Source organism: Lynx canadensis, chromosome A1 (genome assembly GCF_007474595.2).
Source record: "Lynx canadensis isolate LIC74 chromosome A1, mLynCan4.pri.v2, whole genome shotgun sequence".
Lineage (NCBI taxonomy): Eukaryota > Metazoa > Chordata > Mammalia > Carnivora > Felidae > Lynx > Lynx canadensis.
This window is the reverse complement of record NC_044303.2, coordinates 214213994-214234968: the sequence shown is the minus strand read 5'-3', so window position 1 is coordinate 214234968 and position 20975 is coordinate 214213994. Positions and strand designations below refer to the sequence as shown.

The 20975-nt window shown below is 41.7% G+C and overlaps 2 protein-coding genes across 5 annotated transcripts in view; one reads left to right on the top strand and one right to left on the bottom strand.

Annotated features, from left to right (window-relative positions):
• PDZD2 (PDZ domain containing 2) overlaps positions 1 to 7128 on the top strand; it is a 279185-nt gene extending 272057 nt beyond the window's left edge. For all 4 annotated transcript variants that reach the window (XM_032594615.1, XM_032594614.1, XM_030331887.1 and 1 more), the window contains 3 exons: positions 126 to 387; positions 2870 to 3004; positions 4180 to 7128. In XM_032594615.1, the coding sequence (XP_032450506.1) occupies positions 126 to 387; positions 2870 to 3004; positions 4180 to 4346 (564 nt within the window). In that variant the 3' untranslated portion in view covers positions 4347 to 7128. The remainder of the gene's footprint in view (positions 1 to 125; positions 388 to 2869; positions 3005 to 4179) is intronic.
• A 10093-nt stretch (positions 7129 to 17221) lies between these two features.
• GOLPH3 (golgi phosphoprotein 3) overlaps positions 17222 to 20975 on the bottom strand; it is a 49686-nt gene continuing 45932 nt past the window's right edge. Inside the window, exon 4 of the mRNA XM_030331926.1 lies at positions 17222 to 19140. Coding sequence (XP_030187786.1) covers positions 18716 to 19140 — 425 coding nt within the window. The 3' untranslated portion in view covers positions 17222 to 18715. The remainder of the gene's footprint in view (positions 19141 to 20975) is intronic.

Below are 20975 nucleotides of genomic sequence, written 5' to 3'. Positions count from 1 at the left end.
TCTTTCTCAGAACTAAATAAACATTAAACATTTTAAATATATATATTCCATCCCTCACACTGAATAGGTTTTTGGTAAACCACGTTTGTATGATGACTTTGGCTTTTGACTTCTCCTTGCCGCAGGTGCACAGGGTGTTTTCTCAGGGGGCTGCTTCTCAGGAAGGGACTGTGAACCGAGGGGATTTCCTTCTATCAGTCAATGGCACCTCACTGGCTGGCTTAGCCCATGGGGATGTCCTGAAGGTTCTGCACCAAGCACAGCTGCACAAAGATGTCCTTGTAGTCATCAAGAAAGGGAATGACCAGCCCAGATCCTCCACCAGACAGGAAGCCAATGGGAAGGGCTTGCTATCCAGAAAGACCAGCCTCCTGGAGCCTGGAGTAGGTAAGACACCAGTTCAACAACCAGCAGGGTGGGTGCAGCTGGCAGATTGGTTCCTGGTGAGCACGAAGGAACATAACTACTATCATCTGGGTCAGAGAAATCAAATGTAGTCAAGTCTTATGTCGGCGGATGGTTCTTGCAAAAGCAGTGTTACAAGGAAGTTATAAACCACTGCCCCCAGTAGTTAAAGTCATACTATTGAAGATTTTTAACGACCGCTTGACTGCTTCTCTAAATGTGCTAAGAAGGAAGCCCTTTCACATTTATATCTTCTTCTTAGGACTTAAGTGGCCGGTAAGTAAAGCAAGAAACTCTTGTGACAGGGGAGGGGAATCATGTTGAGACTGTAGAAAGAGAAATTCCAGTACTGAGATTTGTCCTCGGAAAATATCAAGGTTTGTATTCTTTCCTGTTTTAGAAGAATGTAAGGAAATGAGGGGGTACAGATGTTTAAAGACAGAGACTGTAGCCTTAATCAACCAAGAAGAACTTATAAAAAGAGGTTCAGAAGTAAGATTTTCTGTATGCCCTCCACACTGTCACACCAAGGCTCATGAGCAAGGCGTACGAAGTACTTACTCAGGAGGAACTAAGTACCACTTGTGTTTCTGAAGCACAGGCTGATTACGGCCTTCAGATAACTACATCAGACTTCAGTGGTGTCCCCTACCTTGGAGTTCAGGAGTGATGTCTTTAGTCCAGGTGGCATAGGGGAGCCAACGAAGCCCGGGTCAGGGCATTGCCTTCTGGGGAGGTTTTTTTTCCACTCAACATCTCTCCCTAATGAAGTTAAGGGTAGCTGAATTCCTCCCTGTTCACCTTGGCTTCATGGCAGCCTGGGCTCTCTGTGATTGCTTTGCTGGAAAGGGCACTGATGTCCACTGAACAAACGGAACTCTTCTTGTCCAGAAGCCTCCGCAGGCTGGGGGCATTCTCAGCCTTCTCTGTTCCCTTGCTTTTGCTCTTCTAGAAAACTGAAGCCCTTCCCCAATATTGGGAAACACCTTAAGTCATCAGACCTTGTCATGCTCACCTTTGCCCCCACATAGTCTCAATTGCTTGTACTTTCAGTGGGATCCGGGCAACTTGTCAAAGGAAACCACTTGACATTTAATCCCAGTAGCTTCCAGAGTTTTTAAGACTCATGAACTCGGGATATGGAAGGCTAGTCCTGTCATTTATAATCATTAAGTATTCCTGTGGCACCTTCAGAACATCTGGCCTTGAACCAGATTCTACAGAGTTACCAAATTGTAAACACATTCAGGGCCTAACCTTTATTTTTTCATATTCCTGTTCCTTAAAATGCCCGTGCCCAGGGCTCTACCTGAACCTGTGCAGTTCTCCCCTAACACAGAGAGCATCCCACTTGAGGGCTGATGCGGTAGGCTGCACGTTAAAGACACGTAGGAAGCTTTTTAAAATCCTCCTGCTCAGTAAATTCCCCAGCTTATTTCAATCATGAAACCTCAGGGACGGGGGTGAAGGTAAGGGCCAGGGCCCAGCATCACAATCTTTTTAAGGTTCCTGGGTGATTCCAGTAGAGTCTGGCCAGAGCTAAGAGCCTGTAATGGGCCTGTTTTCCTGTTTAACAGCAAGTGAAATCACCTACGGAAAAATCAGGCTGCTCCCATTAGCACATTTCCTTCAGACCACATGGGACGTGGAGTCGCCTTCGTGAAACCACACTAATGGACTGACCTTTGTGTGCAAGAGCAGTGATGCTGGCTAGCTCGGCCTCAACCTGAAGGGGGCATTTAATCTGTGGTCCTTCCCCTGCCTCCCAGAGAGCTCGGTGCGCCTTTCCATTCCCCTCAAGTCCTTCAGTGAGAAAGTGTGTAAATAAGAGAAATAAAAGGCAAGCTTACAATCTCTATGCAGATCTCCAAGGTGGATTTCAGCCAGGCCTCTCCACACTAGCACACAGAGCAGGCAAGAGTGTTGCCGTGGAAACGTCCCCCATCCCCCAGTGGAGAGAGGAGACGGCAGTGAAGGCAGCTGGCGTGTGATGAAAACACACAACAGGAGCATGTGTGGCAGGAGGAGGAAGGAAAGGAGCTCTGGGCGTCCCTGGGAGCTTTGGAATCCACGGTCACGGTCTCACATGGGGTCTGGCGTTTGGGTGTTGCAGGATTTCAGGGTCAGACTGTGACACACTGCTGCCATCGGCAGTCAGGGTCAGCAGGAAATCGAATTTGACTCCCCAAGTGTGACTTCACTGAGACCCACAGCAACAGCGTGTGGGGCTTGCCAAGAGCAGTTCGGAGTCTGGGGGTTTCTGCTTGGGCACAACAGGAAGTGCTTAGGAGAGCACATGGTGCAGGGACGGCAGGAACTTAGCTCCAAATTTGAGAGACCAACTCTAACGCTGGTTTCGAAGGTAGATGGGACTCCAGGGTGCGGGGGGGAATACATTTAGGGGACAGGACAGGAGGTGATGAGTGTCCCTGTCTCTTCATCCTTCCGAACATCGTTGCTATAGGTAGAAGTGTAGCTTCCCACGATGCTCTGTGTGTTGAAGTGCTGAAGACCTCTGCCGGGCTGGGATTGAGTCTGGATGGAGGAAAATCATCGATGGCTGGAGACGGGCCCCTGGTCATTAAAAGAGTGTACAAAGGTAATGCCCTAAAAAACCCAGTTAGCAGTCTGTTTTCTTTCCATTTGGAAAATGTTCTTATTCTCTGTGACATACAGGGTGTGCTGTGTGTCCGCTCTGTTGTGTTCTACACATGTGAACACATGTCGCCCCCATGACAGTCCTATCAGGTACTGTTATCCCTGTTTAACCAGAGGAGAGACTGTGCCAAATGGCAGAATAAGGCTTGACCCCAGGCAGTCTGGCCCCAGGGTCTGTGTCCAACTCCGTGTTCTTAACTAGTATTAGCTGTAGCTGATGTAAACATACGTGTAAGTAAGGACATTAGGGTTGCCAGTCAGGGGTAGTTAACATGGACCAAGATCCCATTCATTTAAAATTGCAATACTGGGATGGGAGTAGAGATCATTGAAGCATGTGGTAGATCTGAGGTCTCTTTATGACCCTGCATCGTCATTTAATCTTGGACAGTTCTCAAAGACCTCTTCAGGTTCCTGAGCTAAACAATTATATTACAAATTTTAAATCTAATTATAGAGGAGCCTGGGCGGTTCAGTCAGTTAAGCATCCGACTCGATCTGGGCTCCGGCTGCGATGTCGTGATTCTTGGCATCGAGCTCCACGGTGGGCTGCGTGCTGACAGCACGGAGCCTGCCTGGGATCATCTCTCTTCCTCTAACATTTTTTTAAAGTATAATTATACTAACAATATCAGTATATATAAAAATATACTAATGTATATCCTATTTTATGTAATATGCTATCACAATAGTGAATACTAACAGTACCAGTAATATACACCCATATACTCCTAAGCTTGTTATATAGAAAGCTGCGATGTAGAAATACATCAGGTTTTGTGTGTAAGTAATCTCCACAGTCCCTGATTAGCCGTCATGGTATATTAGATCAAAGTGGAGCCTGTTTTCCTACACTTACTGGCCATTTGGATTTTAGTTACTGATTTGTAGTTCTTTATCTAGTCTGCGTATTCCCTCTGTTGATTAAATACATTGAAAATGATTTTCTCCTAGTCCACTGCTTATGCATCTTAGGAGAGGAGGGGGTTACAGATTTGAATATTTAATGGATGTATGCCCTGTGCGTCTTAAGAATATAGGCACTGGGTACCACTTAAGTTTTTCGTTTCCTTGGAATTTAGGTGCCAAGCCCTTGTTCTGCATTTATTCTCACAGGGGGTGCAGCTGAACAAGCGGGAACAATAGAAGCTGGAGATGAAATTCTCGCCATTAATGGAAAACCCCTGGTTGGGCTCATGCACTTTGACGCCTGGAATATTATGAAGTCTGTCCCAGAGGGACCTGTGCAGTTAGTAATTAGGAAGCATAGAAATTCGTCCTGAAACCATCACCAGTGGTGATGCTCACTGGTCATGCTGGTTACATTTTTGAACAAGCATCTCCTTTTCTCAGTTCCCTTACTTGAGCAAATCAGAGTAACTTCTTCAAACGCTGGGTTCCTAAAACAACACAGGAACACTGATACAGGCAAGGACTATAGAAATCTCCACGTTTTGACATCTACGTGAAGCTGACCTCTTGTGTGTGCAGCAGCGGTGGAGCGGACCCCTGGAAGCCTTTGACCTGGACCACCTCGGCTGGGAGGGATCCTTTCGTTCCAGTGCCTGTCCCCTCCTTTTCACATTTACTGATGGGGATACGAGACATGGCGTGCCCTTCATTCGAACCATTTACCTAGACCTTCGCATCCTTCTTGCCTCCTTTCACACTGTACCCAGTCCTGGCAGTGAGGGAGGTAACCAGGTCCGAGGGGGCAACACAAATGTCACAACTAAAAGGACTACAGTTTTATATAATTTTGTAAGTAAATAACAGTGCTTTTAGGCACATTCAGTGGAAGGAGCTGTGGGTCTGTATTGTTACCGTGAAAAGAAATGAGACTTAAAGAAAAAAGATAAGTTATGACCTAACAGTTAAGCTGAGCTCAGGAATTATCCAAAAATGAAAAAGCAAAATACAGAAAGTGATATTTTTTAGAGAGTGTCATGTGCAATGTACGGATGCAGAGTTCAACTCAGTGGACTGCCGATCATCATGAAGTGCTGATCGTGATCTAAAAGTGTAAGTCGTAAGGCTATGCTACAAAAATGCCGTTCTGATAAACCACACTAAATAGCCATGAACTTTGCTGCTTTGAGTGAGCAGAAAGTTCCAGCTCTGAAAGCACCTTGCATCTGGTTTGCAACTTGTCTTGAATAAGTGCTTCAATTCAAGACCAGTCAACCCAAGAGTGGGCAGAAATATCATAGTCACTGGGTTTCCATTTCTATATTTTATGCACTCCAACCACTAATTTAAGCCAAATTTTTAGAAATCTTTTTAGTACCCTTGGATTTATAAACGTAGGCATTACATTTACAATCCAAATGGAGGAACTTAAAAATAATCCTTCTAGGGGACTTTTTTTTGGTTGGCTGGTTGTGTTCCCCTTTCCCAACAAGCTTAAGAAATAGAACCTTTCTAAAGCACTGGACCTCTTTTCCTGACCTGGGTGTGATGTCGGCTCTGCAGTGACTAAAGCGTTTGCTGGTTTTGTTTTCCTGTTTTGCAAATTCTTCCTTTTGCAAAACCGTTTCCCTGCAAAAGACTGTTGTGACTCATACCGCCTGTGAAAACCCATCCCGGCTGCTCTCCTTTCAAAGCATGACTTGTTCGTAGTGGCTGTTCCCATTCAATGCGCTGTTCCCTGTCACAAAACTGGCTTTTCTCCTCCTACTGCACCTTCTTTTCTTAAATTCTAAACCTTCACCAGCTACATTTACCAAGATGTAAAAAGAAGAAAATGGAGAACAAGGGTGAGTCACTCTTTCAAGGTAAAGCAGAACTATGTAGTTACGAGCCAGATCCAAGGGTGATGCAGGCCAGCAGATCGAGTCCTGGGAGTACAGGTGAGAATCATAACCTGCCTGTGGGAGGACGCCGAGGTATTATGTTGGAGACTTCTTCCAATAACCTGCAGCTTGGGTCTATGGCTTAGAGAAAAGAATGGAGGTCACCGTACCCCTCCCCCGATCATAGAGGTGCTTACTCACCTTTGTACATTGCTTTTCCAAGTGACTAATCCCAGTAAACCTCTGTAAAGTTGGCCCAGAGGGGTCTCTCAGATGGGACTGAAGTATCTGGCTGGTGAGCCCAGATTTCTCATTTTTTTTTTTCCGTAGGTTATATACAAAAGAGAATGTTGCACAAGAGTTAGCTAGAAAGACCTGATTAATTTAGCTTCTACTATTCACTACAGTTCCAGGTAGGATACTATAGGCAGTCAGTGCAAGGTGCATGCATGCTAGATTGTTTTTAAGTCTCTGGGGTCAGTTTTGTGGTTTCTGCTTTCTTGCCTGAATGGTAAGAGAATATTTGCCTCCACCCTTCCAGCTGTGCCTACCAGTAAGAAATTCACATTCCTACGCAAACAGGAACATCTACAGAATGGGGAGCAGTGGAACAGTCTCCTTCCAAGAGTCCCTGATCATCATATCTGAAGAGCGCAAAGGGTAGACCTTTGGCTCACTAAATTGTGTTAAAGTCATCAGCCATTTCTAGTAGATCTTGCGAGAAGGGTTTCCCTGGTCACCAGTTGGAATTGAAGGGAGAAAGCAAAAGGCTAAACTATCTCTGACCCTTAGAAGGCTACTTACTTGTCTTCAGTGTTCAAGGCATGACTAGTATTTCTAATTAGTCTAATTCCCACACTTCCTGAAGTGAGCACTAATGGTATTCTATTATCCTACTAAAATTTTCATTGTTTGGGGTTTTTATTTAACTCGTCAGTCACCCACAATAAGCTATGAGGGTAAATATGTGTTACAACAAGTAAATTGTAGTTGCAAGGATACTCTGTGAAGGTTGAAGTCGGGTTTCATTTCTGTCCTTCCATACACATCTCATTTAATTTTATGGTTGACTTAATTGGCACCACACCTGTTGTATGATAATATACATCCTTTATTTATGTAAAATAAAATGCCTTATATATTAAAGAGTAAGTGCAATAATATGAAATAGCCTGTACATTTTTAAAATGTTGTCGCCAAGTTATGTAAATCCACATCTCTGTAAACAACCTTTTTTAAGTAATTTTAAAAAAAATAAACACTCTACTTACTACTTGGTTCTTTCCTTGTTGTTTTAGTTCTGCAATCCATAAAGTAACCTTTTAAAATACGATAAGGGGCGCCTGGGTAGCTCAGTTGATCGAGCCCCACTTAGGGCTCCATGCTGAGCATGGATTCTCTCTCTCCCCACTGCTTGCACGCTCTCTAAAATAAAAATATAAAAAATATCAAGACATGTTTATTATTACTTAAATTATTACATAAATAAGAGGTCCAAAGGCAACAGAACTAAAATCAACAACTCTTGGGGCACCTGGGTAGCTCAGTCGGTTAAGCGTCCGACTTCGGCTCAGGTCATGATATCGTGGCTCATGAGTTCGAGCCCCACGTCAGGGATCTGTGCTGACAGCTCAGAGCCTGCAGCCTGCTTTGGATCCTGTCTCTCCCTCTCTCTCTGCTCCTTCCCAACTCGTGCTGTCTCTCAAAAATAAGCAAACATTAAAAAAAAATTTTTTTTTTAATCAACAACTCTTACATGGCCACACTGAGGATCTAACACAATCTAAAGCTCCAAGACCTTCAACATCCCATGCCTTTGCAAAGCCCTGACCGTCTAGATTTTACTCCCCTCTTCCTGCTACTAAAGTCTTCAATTTCCGCAAGCCTAATCACAACACTGTCAATGTTCTCCCCATCAGAAGCCCCACCTTTCATTTCTTCTCTGTTAGACACCACGGTAGAGCACAGCAGCCCCCATCCATCCCAGAGACTCGGCACCCTTGTCCCAGCTAATCCTGGATCCTTCCTTCCACTAGCCAGCTTGTTGGTTCCTACATTCCTCTTCCTAGAGGAAATCCCACAACCATGTAGAATAATGCTATAAATCCATGATTTCCAGCGATACCTGGAGACTCCCCAGCTACTCAGCCATTGTTTCCTTGTCGGTTTTTCTCTTTATAATGACTACTATTCCTCATTTTTCTCAAAACTGCTACCCACTCACCTCCCGCTACCACCCCACCCACCCCCGTGGCCCCATGCTTGGATGACCTGGGATCCTGCTTCACAGAGTAAAATAAAAAGCATCAGTTTACTTAGTCTCTTTTGATTTTAAGATGCAGACACCAACCTAGAGTAGCACAAGAAAGATGATGGCATGTCATAGAAATGTAAAAATGGGACTTGGCATATGACCGGGCCTCTGAGACTGAACGATGGGGTTCATGGGTGTTCACTCAGTGCCCTCCACTGGTAAGACTCCCCTGTTATTTGGGGCACCTGGGTGGCTCAGTCGGTTGAGCATCAGACTCTTGGTTTCAGCTTAGGTCATGATCTCACACTTTGTGGGATCAAGCCCCACACTGGGCTCTGGGGTGACAGCACTGAGCCTGCTTGGGATTCTGTCTCCACCCCTCACCCCCCCGCCCTTCCCCTGCTCGTGTGCTCTCTCAAAAATAAACATAGTACATAACCATCCTGCTATGTGTGGGTCTGTTTCTGCAGATCCACTTCTCCCTCTACTAGTCAGTGGCCTTATCACCAACTCTTCATACCTTTTCTTTATTAGAAACCTTATAGATGCTATTTTCTCATAACTTCGGCCTCTTATCACAGAATTTCTCTGGACATACCAGCTGCTGCCTGCCTGAATTTTTCCATATACACCCCAAAAGTCAGGTGCTGACTGGCTCACTCCTACTCAGGTAAAACTTCTGACAGAGAGTGTGCTTATTTGTTCATGTAACTCTTTTGTCTAAAGCCCAAACAAAAACACAAAGAGGGATGAATTTTAATACAGAAATAGCCCATTCTAGGAGTGCTGGAGAATGCATACCAGGTACAATACAATCTTAAGACCAAACTGAAGAGCAATGAAATGGGATACAATTCTCTTTAGCAAAAGAAGTATGAAATGAGAGTCCTGAAGAAGGCCACCTAAAGTCTTACCCTGGAGAAAGGGGATTGCAGGACAAAGTGGGCCCCAGAAAAAGGAGGAAGCACCCAGAATTGGAACCATTTACACTCCTCAGAATGGTAAGGAGGGTGAGGTTGAAGAGGGGGGATTGTTTTGATTTTTCCAGATACCTGGGTCAGCCTAGATAGGGCCAAGGAACAACACACAAGGAATGGTCTGATCTGAAGGGAGCCCCTGCCAGATAGGACCCTACCACAAAAAGGCTGAGCTAATTCAGTAAGGGTTTTAGCTGCCACAGCTCACCCACCCCAGAAAGGCTCCAGCAGCAAGTGCCACTCCACACACCCCCTTCCCAATCCCCCCAAAGCAGCTATCTGAATGAAACAAGACTAAGATCGGCCACTACCCAGCTTTCTTCTCTCATCCTAAAGGATGAACCGAACACACTAAACACAGAGACCTACCGACCAACCCTGAGCAAACAGCAAGCTCGGACAGGACCCCCACTAAAAACAATTTGGTTCAGCAAAGGTCTTCCTCATGAAGACAGAACTGGGAAAGGTGGAGGGAGGACACTGAAACACAATATGCAAAAGGCAGATAAATATAATGGGAGGACCACCTTGGGTATCAGAAGATGATAAATTCAAACGGATTTGTATTCTCAATGTACTTAAAGAGAGTGTAACTTCTAAGAAACAAGATCAAAAAAGAAAGAAAATCAAGTGAGATTAATATGGATCTGGTGTAACCAAGAACAGAAACTAAGAGACCACTTTACCAAACTAGAAGACCTAGCAGATGCATCAAGTCAAATCAAACTGCAGAAACCTAAGTCAGTGACATTGAAGATGAACTTGAAAAATGCTTAAAATACAATGGAAATGCACAAAGGCTATCCATAAATAAAATAAAAATCCTGATGAAATGTTAGGTAGTAGAATCCAGTAATGCATTAAGGAAAATACTAAGCCCAAGTGATGTTAACTCCAAACATGACTGGTATGAATTTAAGAAATCTTTAAATGTAGTTCATTTTATTAGGACTAAAAATATATGTATAAAAATTATAAAAGACATCAATAAATATTTTTTAAAGTTTGCATCATACTGTTTTTTTTATCATAAAGTGAATAGGAGGCTAAATTCAGAAACTATAAAACAAGAGACTCATAACCAGACTATATCCAAACTAAAAACAACTGGGGACAGGGGCACCCGGGTGGCGCAGTCGGTTAAGCGTCCGACTTCAGCCAGGTCACAATCTCGTGGTCCGTGAGTTTGAGCCCCGCGTCAGGCTCTGGGCTGATGGCTCAGAGCCTGGAGCCTGTTTCCGATTCTGTGTCTCCCTCTCTCTCTGCCCCTCCCCCGTTCATGCTCTGTCTTTCTCTGTCCCAAAAATAAATAAACGTTAAAAAAAAAAAAAAAATTAAAAACAACTGGGGACTGTCCCAGCAGATTTAGGCAAGATGGCAGAACAGTGACATAGTGTTTTAATCTCCTTACCTCCCACCCATTCTCTGCTCCCTGCAGCTACCACCACACACACACACACACACACACACACACACACACACGCACATGCACAACTAGTATAGATAAACAATGTACTACAACAAAACTAGGTTTGAAAGTACCCCCACAAATCCCAGAATATACAAATAGGGACAAACTACTAACAACAGCAAGATGCGTGCAAACAAGGCAGAGGAAGCACCAAGACATCTGACAGCCCTTGAAAACCCCACCGTCCCCACCATAATCAACGTTATCAATAGGGGAGCAGAACCAGATCTCAGAAAGTAATCTGCCGTAGCTCTTTCCACTACACCCAAACAGAAGAGGCAGGTGTAGAGAATAAATACAGTTAGAAAAGCTACCCTGACCCACATCCCTTGTAAAACAGCAGAAGTAATTTCATGTAAAAACAGGCAACAGAAGATAATCTAAGTAAAATCCCATACAACATTATAAGAACAAAGAGCCTGAGGCGCAAATACAATCAATCCCTATAGACAACAACAAAGCACACCAGAAAGACATGCTCAGGAAACCAGTGAAAACTGTAACCGAATGCCTCAAAAAAAATACATCAAGAAAACGGTATAAAATATAAGATAAACTGAAATTAGAAAAAAATTCAGAAATTGGTTATTATAATAAACCCAGTAAAAACAATTTCAGAAAAGACGAAACTAGAATACGTAACATCTTAAGATAAAAAGGGTGAGAGGCTTAAAGATCAACGGTAATGAGAAAAAAGAGCCCAAGCAGAGCAAATATAAGGAGCTGTAATAGCAATCCCCAAAGAAGAAAACCTAAACCAAGGGACAGAACAAACACTGAAAACTTTACTTTTCCTGAAACTTAGAATAAAAGAGATTTGACACTACACATTGAAGGAACGTACCGTGTACTTGGAAATACTGATCCAGGGGCACCTGGGTGGCTCAGTCGGTTCAGCGTCCAGCAGATCTCACTCCTTATGGGTTTGAGCCCTGGCTCAGGCTCTGTGCTGACCACTCAGAGCCTGGAGCCTGCTTTGGATTCCGTATCTCCCTGTCTCTCTGCCCCTCCCTGGCTCGTGCTCTCTCTCTCTCTCCCTCTCAAAAATAATAAGCATTAAAAAATGTTTTTAAAAGGTAATACTGATCCAGAACAACCAACACCCAAACACAGTATGATAACATTATTGGGGGAAAAAATCCTGTGGGCTCCAGGCAAAAAGAACAAGGCATTCATGAGGGAAAAGAAAATCATATTACAATCAGACTTTGACAGTAATGCTTTATGCCAAAATGAACACACTTAACACACTGAAAAAAAAAAATCAAAATATGATCTAGAATGTTATCCAGACAAACTGACCTTCAAATAAAAAGGCTGCACATAACCTGTCACCAGAATACCAACACTCAGGGACTATTATTCTCACAGGCCTTTCTGAAGAATCTAACAAATGAGCAAGACAACCAAAATGATAGGACAATGACATAAGGAATGGTAGTGAGCACTAAACATGTATTTACCTGAAGAGTTAAGACCAAAGAGTTAAAAGGGAGACTGCACTATATAACGACGATGTTCTTACAATGCAGATACAGCTCAAAGTGGAGCACTGACTTGTACACTCAAAAATGGTTAAAATGGTAAATTTTACGTTACCACAATAAAAAAGGAAAAAAAAGTAAGTACGTCATAAGTTTACAGTGATACTTCTCATTTAAATGTAGAACTACAAAGGTTTTGACTACCTTCTGTCTTAAAGCTATACTTTTAAGTTTTCCATATCAAGAATCCTGGTTCTCATCAAGGAAATTATGATAAAAGAATGTTTATTTCTGTAAGTCCATAATACTTAACGAATCAGTCACCTTTAGAGAATGTTAGAGAACCAACTCTATTTTGAAACCCGGTAAACAAAAGGTAGAATTTAGGGGGCACATGGATGGCTCAGTTGGTTGAGTGTCCAACTCCTGATTTCACCTCATGTCATTATCTCATAGTCATGAGATCAAACCCTGCATTGGGTTCAGTGCTGACAGTGTGAAGCCTGGTTGGAATTCTCTCCCTCTCTCTGCCTCCTTCACGCACTCTTTCTTCTCTCACAACAATAAACATTTGTTAAGAAGGTAGAATCGGGGCGCCTGGGTGGTGGTGGCTCAGTCGGTTAAGCGTCCAACTTCAGCTCAGTTCGTGATCTCACAGCTCATTGAGTTCAAGCCACACATCGGGGTCTCTGCTATCAGCACAGAGCCCGCTTCAGGTCCTCTGTCCCGTTCTCTCTGCCCCTCTCCAGTTCGTTCTCTCTCAAAATAAACACACACACACACAAAATAAAGACTTTATCCTACTTTTCCTCTATAAATACTAAGAGGTAATAGCAATGATACAGGTGAAGTCTTTTATAGATATTCTCTAGCTAGTAAGCAAAGAAATGTAAGAATTAAAGTATCACCCCTCTGCAATCCCAATAAATCACTGATGTAATAAGAAATGACCAGTAAGGTTACCAACGTCACAAAAGGAAAGAGATTAAGAGCTCCCTGATGGAAGAACAAACCACCACCTATGAAATAGTGTTGCCCAAAGAAACCTGAATCTGACAGCCTCTAGATCCAATTACCAATACCTGGCAAGTACAAAAGTCAGAAAAACACATTAAACTACACCATGTGGAAACAACCAGCAAAATCCAAACTTTGGAAAACTCTACAGGACAAGTGATCCAATGTCATCAGCAAATATCTTGCAAGGGAAAAAACAAGAGATAGATGTCATGGGGAGACCTACATTTTAAGAGAAACCTGGGGTGGCTCAGTTGGTTGAGCACCCAACTTCAGCTCAGACCATGATTTCGCGGTTTGTTGAGTTTGAGCCCCCACTTCGGGCTCTGCTGCAGTCAGCCTGTCAGCACAAAGCCTGATTCAGATGCTCTGTCCTCCTTTCTCGGCCTCTCCCCCTCTTGTACTCTCTCAAAAATAAACATTTAAAAAAAAAAACACTTAAAAAAGGCCATCAAATGAAAGATGAAAGGGGCACCTGGGTGGCTCAGTTGGGTAATAAGCATCTGACTTTTGGTGTCCACTCAGGTCACCTCAAGGTTCATGGGTTCGAGCCCTGCATCAGGCGCACTGTCAGCATGGGGCCTGCTTGGGATTCTACCTCTCTGCCCCTCCCCCACTAGCACTCTCTCTCAGAATAAATAAGCTTAAAAAAAAAAAAAAAAGGAAAATGAAACCAAACAGAACAAAAGTATTAGAGATGCAATACTGGGTCAGAACAGTATTCTCAGGGATTAGGGAGACTCTAACTGGGAGGAAGCCTTGAACAGATTCTGGATAGCTGGCAACATTCTGTCTCCTGACCTGGGTGATGGCTGCAAGCATATTTGCCTTAAAATAATTTATTAGCCTATACATTTGCTTATGTGATTTTCCATGTGTATTTTAATCAATACATGTGATTTTTAGATGTTATATTTAACTGCACCCCCAAATTCATATGATATATGCATATCCCAAATCTGAATACCAGGCAGATCTCTTTAATAGGACAATTAAGGTCTGCACAGATTCCATGCTTGAGCACTGCACCATATACTTTTCCAAAGATTAAAAAACAAAAACAAAAAGCCTCACCATATACCAACTCCAAAGACTGGGAAAACCAACTGCATCACAGACACAGGGTTAATACACATAATATATGGAAAGTCCTGATGAAGCAATACAAAAAAAGATCAATGTCCCTTAAAAAAAATGAAAACATGAACAAATAACTCACGAGGGGGGGGGGGATACAAATTACCAATAAAGATAGTAAATGATAACCCCTGAATAAAATAATTTGATCGTTCTCCTCTATTAAGCTCGGTAAAGACCAGAATTGATGATACCCTCTACAGTACTGGCTAAGGTCTAAAGAAACCAGCATTTACATTATTGGTGGAAATTAACATGAATCTTAGAAGTCAAACTGATTTTATCTTTACATTTTCAAGACCTACTGTTTGAGTAAATTCATTTCTATTATTCCTCCTACAGAAATCAACTATAAAGACATGGGGTGGCTCAGCTGGTTAAGCGTGCAACTCTTGATTTCTGCTTAGGTCATGATCCCAGGGTCATGAGACTGAGCCCCACGTCAGGCTCCATATGCAATGTAGAGCCTGCTTGAGATTCTCTCTCTTTCTCTCTCCCTCACCCACACTCTTTTTTTCTAAAATTAAATTTAAAAAGACTTTAAATAAATATAAAAACAAGGAAAATAATCCAAATGTTCATTAGTGGCAAAGTTATACAATGAAGCCAAAAATGCTTAAAAAGAATGTGTGCTTATTCTGAAAGCTCTCCACAACATAAATGGAAGAAGAATATTGCATATTCCCATTATGATGCTAATGGAAATCACGGTACAGCACTGGTCTACCAAGAGTAAATTCTAACATTCAACTGAGAAAGTATGTGTATCACTTTAACTATGTTACCATCCATACCCCTCTGACAGTAGCCCACAAGGTTATGTACATTAACACTGCTGCCTTGCCAGTGCTATTAAAGAATACAGAAAATTTATGCAAAATTTATGAGAGCCAGTGATATCGTCCTGGGACTCAATGGGCTGCAATGAATAGGAAATTACTCAGGTTGTCAGTCATATTGATCTGGATGAAAGTAAAATGGAGCAACATTATCTGTAAATATATATAATGAGGAAATACAAGATGGAGAAACCACAGAGCTGGAATTAAACTTCATAAATACCTCACACAGACTTGTGACTACTGATTTCCATGTTCTTGGGGCAAGAGTGGCCACGACTCGCAGTCCTGGACCCTTGTCATCATCAGTCATTATTTACTGGTCCTGTATTGCCACTGAACCAAACACCAGCCCCTTTCACTTTCCTTTGGGTGATGACCAAACTCAGACGTTATATTTAAAAAGAGTATTGTAATTCATCTGTTCAGAAACGATAGGAAGAACTGAATGATGGAATGTGTCTGAGACCACTGGGTAATCCTGTTTCCACAGATCAGCAGCTTTCTTGGCCAACTGACATCTGACAGTGTCTTTTTCCTCTAAGAACATAGAGAACTGGCCAACTTTTTCATCCACAAAAGACAATTTATGTTAAATTATACCAAGATATTAGAAGCAAGCAGGAATATCCTTCTATCACTGAATTCTGTACCACCATGAGAATTTTTGCATGCCTGCTCTTCTGCTTCTCTCTGTTAGAGAAAACCCGTCCCCTCCTAGTGCCAAAATAAGAAAGGAAAAATTGTAGTTGAATGCCACGACTATTACTCAATCGCTCGGGATTAAAAGTTCAAACACTTACCAGGTAACCTGAGACTCAGCAAGGCATCCTCTCCAAGCTTGTCCTTCAATAAATGAAGACAGTAATCGGGGTTTGGGGAGCTCAAAACGAAGTACAGACTACTTTACCAGGCACACAGTGTGCATTCACCAAGGCTTGTTGCTCCTTTCTGTTGGAGCCTTGTTCTAGATCAGGTTAGAGCACTGTTAAAGATCAGGTTAATTTAAGGAACACTCAACAATTAAACAGTATGTGAAGAGTTCAAGAAGCAGCAGATTCTTTACACAATAGACTTTTATGGAAGTTTTGTTATATTCAAACCCACTGCCTGATTTTTAGATCCAAGCAGCATAAACCCGTGGAAACACCGCTCCTACCACACAGCACAATTATTTCCATGGGTCCTATCATTTCTCCTTTAAAGAGGACTGTACAAAGTAGCATTTTATAGGAGAAAAAGTTCTAGATAACATCCCCCCACCTCCAAATTGTACTCCTCTTCCTCGCCTCTGGCTATAAAATATGTACTGCAGTTGGGGCCACAAACAGGTGGCAGTGACTGGGCACTCAGCTCTGAAACCACTGACAGAGGTTCGGACAAGGCCCTTTTCCAGCCTTGCTTGAGAATATAGATGCTGGCGATGAGGTGAAGAATACTTTAGAAAAACATCCATGATCTCACTTCTAAAATCTTTGCAAGGAAAAAAACAGTACATTTTCACCTGAAAAGAAATCCCAGGATAGAATCAGTTATCGGTTCAGTATCCACTTTATAAGGGAAAAAAAAAATTAACAGTTTCCATACTTATTTACCACCAGTAGTGTCAGTTTGTAAAGGAGGTTATTTTAAAGGATAGAAAATCTTTTTCCATGCATTAAAAAAAAAACAGAGCCTGGCAAACTACTACCAACGGCCAGCTGCCTGTTTTTGTGAACAGTTTTATTGGTACACAGCCTCATCCACTTATCTGTATTGCCTATAGCAACTTCCATTCAAGAGTTGAGTAGTTGTGACATTACAAATGGCTCACAAAACCTAAATATTTACTATCCAGTCCTACAAGAAAAAGTTTGCCAGCCCCTGCACCAAAATATTACCACACTAGGGGTACCTGTGTGGCTCAGTCGCTGGAGCGTCAGACTCTTGGTTTGGGCTCAGGTCATGAACTCATGGTCATGAACTCATGTGGGTTCAAGCCCCACGTCAGGCCCTGCGCGGACAGTGCAGAGCCTGCTTGGGATTCTCTCTCTCTGCCCCTCCCCCACTCATGCTGTCTCTGTCTCTCAAAATAAATAAATAAACAAACTTAAAAGAAAAAAAAAGTATTACCACACTCAACTAAGGCTAAGTAAAAATTAGAAAGAAAACTATGGTAGAATACAAAAATACAAATGACATGCTTGCTCTGATTCAGGCACTTTCAAGATCATAGTTTATTTATTACTTCAGATAAAAAGATAGTATACATATTAGGGAATCCCTTAAAATTCAACTCTACAGTTATACACCATCTAGTACTTTTGCATTGAATGTTAACCAAAAAAATCTCTAAACACCTGAAAGCCCCACTATTAACATGAACTATGGTAATAAAAAATTTGACATTTAATTTGTTCAATATATAGTATTTACATTATGAAACCAATGCTGATACCATAAACAGTGATAAAGAAATAGTAAAAATAAACTTTAAAAAGCAAAGGTTTATATCCTTACAATGTGCTAATTATCATAATTGTATATAAAAATTAAAACATAGCAGAGCTTTCTGTTACAAAATTCTTAATCATCTGAGTTGTAGTCATTACTTGCTAACAATTTACATGCAATATCTGCTAAAACTGACATTTGATTTGTTTTCCCCCAAAAAAGTATGAGTAGATAAATGACATTTAAGAGCAGACATTAATTTACCTGTGGACAGAAAAAGAAAAAACTGTACTCAAGATTAGTACTGGTCACAAGCCTCTTCCCTATAGAAACGATAGAAACATTTAAGACCAAAAATAATTCCAAAAGGAGATGCATAGGCAAAGGGTGCCATGAATGGCACAGCTCAAAAAGTCTTGGGACCAATCAGACACATCTTTTCTCTTTCCTTCAATGATGAGAGGTCTATTTTGCCATCAAATAATACGGACTGAAGCAAGTGAGGGGCACCAGGTGTACAACGAATGAAATCTTGCAAAATACTAAGACGGAGGCGGGAGTGGCCAGAAGGGGCAATTTATATAGAATTCAAACTATATACAGCATATGTGGAATGCGGCCCACCCCGATCCGGCTCTGTGAAACAACTGGACCTTTAGGATTTAACAGTTAAAATTACAACAAGTGTAATAATACAATAGATTTACACGGGAAACAAAATCCAAGGGGCATTTTATATTATTTACTGTGTTGTTTCAATTTAAAAATAATTTTGCTAAGTATACATCTCAACTGAGGTCTATGTATAAAATGTCCTAATAGATACAGATATTTACCTTTGGTGAGTTAAAGGCCTTTTTGTGACTTCTGTCTGAATCGTAGGCAGAATGCTAGGTGTACGTGCACACGTGGGAAAAACTCAAGTTGAGGTAATCCAAAAGATGTGCGTGTGAGGAGACTGGAGTCACTTTGAAAGTCAAAGCGTGCCAGAATCCCAAAACAGGTTAACAGTGAGGATGGCAACAAGGAATGGATTGCCAATATGGCAGTAAAACTTTTTTTGAAAACAGAAAGAGGAAGGCCTCTCGTACCAGCAGAATCCTGCATACATACAAAAAAGAAAAGCCACCCACCGTTTCATAAAACAAAAGCCAATTACAGTGTGGAAAGTACAAATTGCAGAGAACCAGAAGTCAATAGAAGAAAACCTACTGGTTTACATGAGAGAGAGAACTTCGTTCTGAGCAGCTACTTGGTGAACGCTGCCACCACCGCCCACAGGACCTCGTTGGTGTTGGCCTTCAGACACTCCACTTCCGGATCTAAGTCGAGGAGCTGCCGTACTCTCTTGGTGGCTAAATCATACTGCTCGTCCAGAAGGGGAGCGAAAGCATTCTCCAGGACGTCGGAGGCGTGGGCTAGGTAAATGAGGGCCAGCAAGCGTTTGTCCATGCGGTGAGGGTCATTCACCCATTTGTCAAGAACAGCTTCCTGTACCTTCTTGATGAGGCGCTGCTTGATATTGTTGTTGGTGAGGGGATGTGTGGTCATGTCAAAGAGTAGGAAGTTCTGTTTCTCTGTTGTCAATACGCCCTTTTCCACCAGGTTTTTAGCTAATCGTTCCCGCACATTTCTTAACTGATAATGCAATTTTAACGGATTCCATGTCTCACCTAAACAAAAGATTTCAGAAGTTAGAAATGACAGGTATTATACTGCTGACTTTATAAAGTGTACTACTAAAATAAACAATAAAATTTGATTTCCACCCCCTCTAAACAAATAAAAGAAAACTCAACTATTTTTCTTGTCAACTAAACCATGAACCCCTTGAGGGCCAGGCCTTTGGATTCTAAGCACCCGTCACGTTTTCAGGCACAACAGTTACTCAAAGGACCAAATTGAAAGCAGTCTTCAAACCAGGTACCCTAAGGTGCAAATGAGCTAAATACTAAATACATTCAGCCTCCCTCCAGCTGTTGTCAAAAAGCAACCAGAGCAAAATGTTTCTTTTCTATTTAGAAACACTAATGTGCAACAGAGACACAAAAGAAAAAAAGTTTCCTGATTAATATACTATTCCAGAAACTGCTACATAACAGCCTGCAAAGCTAGGAAAGCCTGTTTGGACAAGGCTGTTCTTTGATAACAAATTAATAACAAAGCCAATTCTAGAAGGACAAAACACTTTCACCATTTTAATCCGGTCACCTATGCACATTTCCTTTCAAGACAGAAATATTTAAAATAAAACCAAACAATTTTCACGAAGATAATTTTTTTCTCTACAGAAAGACTAGAAGGAAATTTATCAAAATACTAACCTGAGTTTTCTTTGGGATAATGTGTGACAAATTTTCTTTTTTGTACTTTCTATATTTTCTGAATTATCTCTAAGGAACACATAACAATTTTTTTAATTTGAAAAAAATACTACAGCAATTTTCCAAACTGGGACGTGTTAAAGATCAACCACAGGCACTTTTGTTATATGAAAAAGCAATAAGGTTGAAAAAATTGTTTTAATGTTTATTTATTTAGAGAGACAGAATCCTAAGCAGGCTCCATGCTCAGCATGGAGCATGACGTGGGGCTCAATCCCACGACCATGCGATCATGACCTGAGCTGAAATCAAGAGCTGGATGCTTGACCAACTGAGCCATCTAGGCTCAAGGAACCCCCAGGGTGAAATTTTATAATACTGAGAGAAAACAAACTGTATTGTCTACTATAGGACCCACTAGCCACATGGGACTATTAAATTTAAATAAATAAAAAATTCAGTTCCTCAGTTGTACTAACCATGTTTCAAAATGTTCAATAGCCATGTATGGCTAATGTCTACTTACTGGACAGCAAAGAAACAGAACATTTCCATAATCACGGAGAGTTCTAGTGAAGAGTGCGATCTTAAAATATATTATTATTTAGTTGACCATAAGCAAAAGTATTTTATCATATGACTTAACAATAAAGAATATGGGGCTAGGATAGAGAATCAGGCCTGGACTTCTACAATTAGACCCTTTGGCCTTCCATAAATAGAAACCTGGATAAAATATATGAAACAACTGCTTTCCAACACTAGTCAAAAGGCTAGTGACCCTTGAGAGAAACCTAAGTGAGCCATACTTTTGCCCAAGCTTACTATCCGATAACACGTCCCAGGGAGCAAAGCAGGACAGAAGACCTCAAACAGAGCACAGAAGTTTTAAAACAAGCAGAAAAAAATTTTAATTGAAAACTTAAATTAAACAAACTAGAAAGACAGAGATCAGAGTTCCAAGAAGGCAAGGCAGCTGAAATACAAAGGCAGAGTACTGGAAAAGAGAGAGCTATGCAGAACAAGAGCTCTAGAAACCTGTACGGTGTTCCTTTGAGTCTGGTTGAAAACAAAGTCACATAAGTTAAGATGAGAAACTCTGCAGGGGTAGGCAAAGAAAAATTAACCAAAAGTTGTAAGCTGAACAACTGTAAGTGTACACATGGGGCTGGGGAAAATTTGCG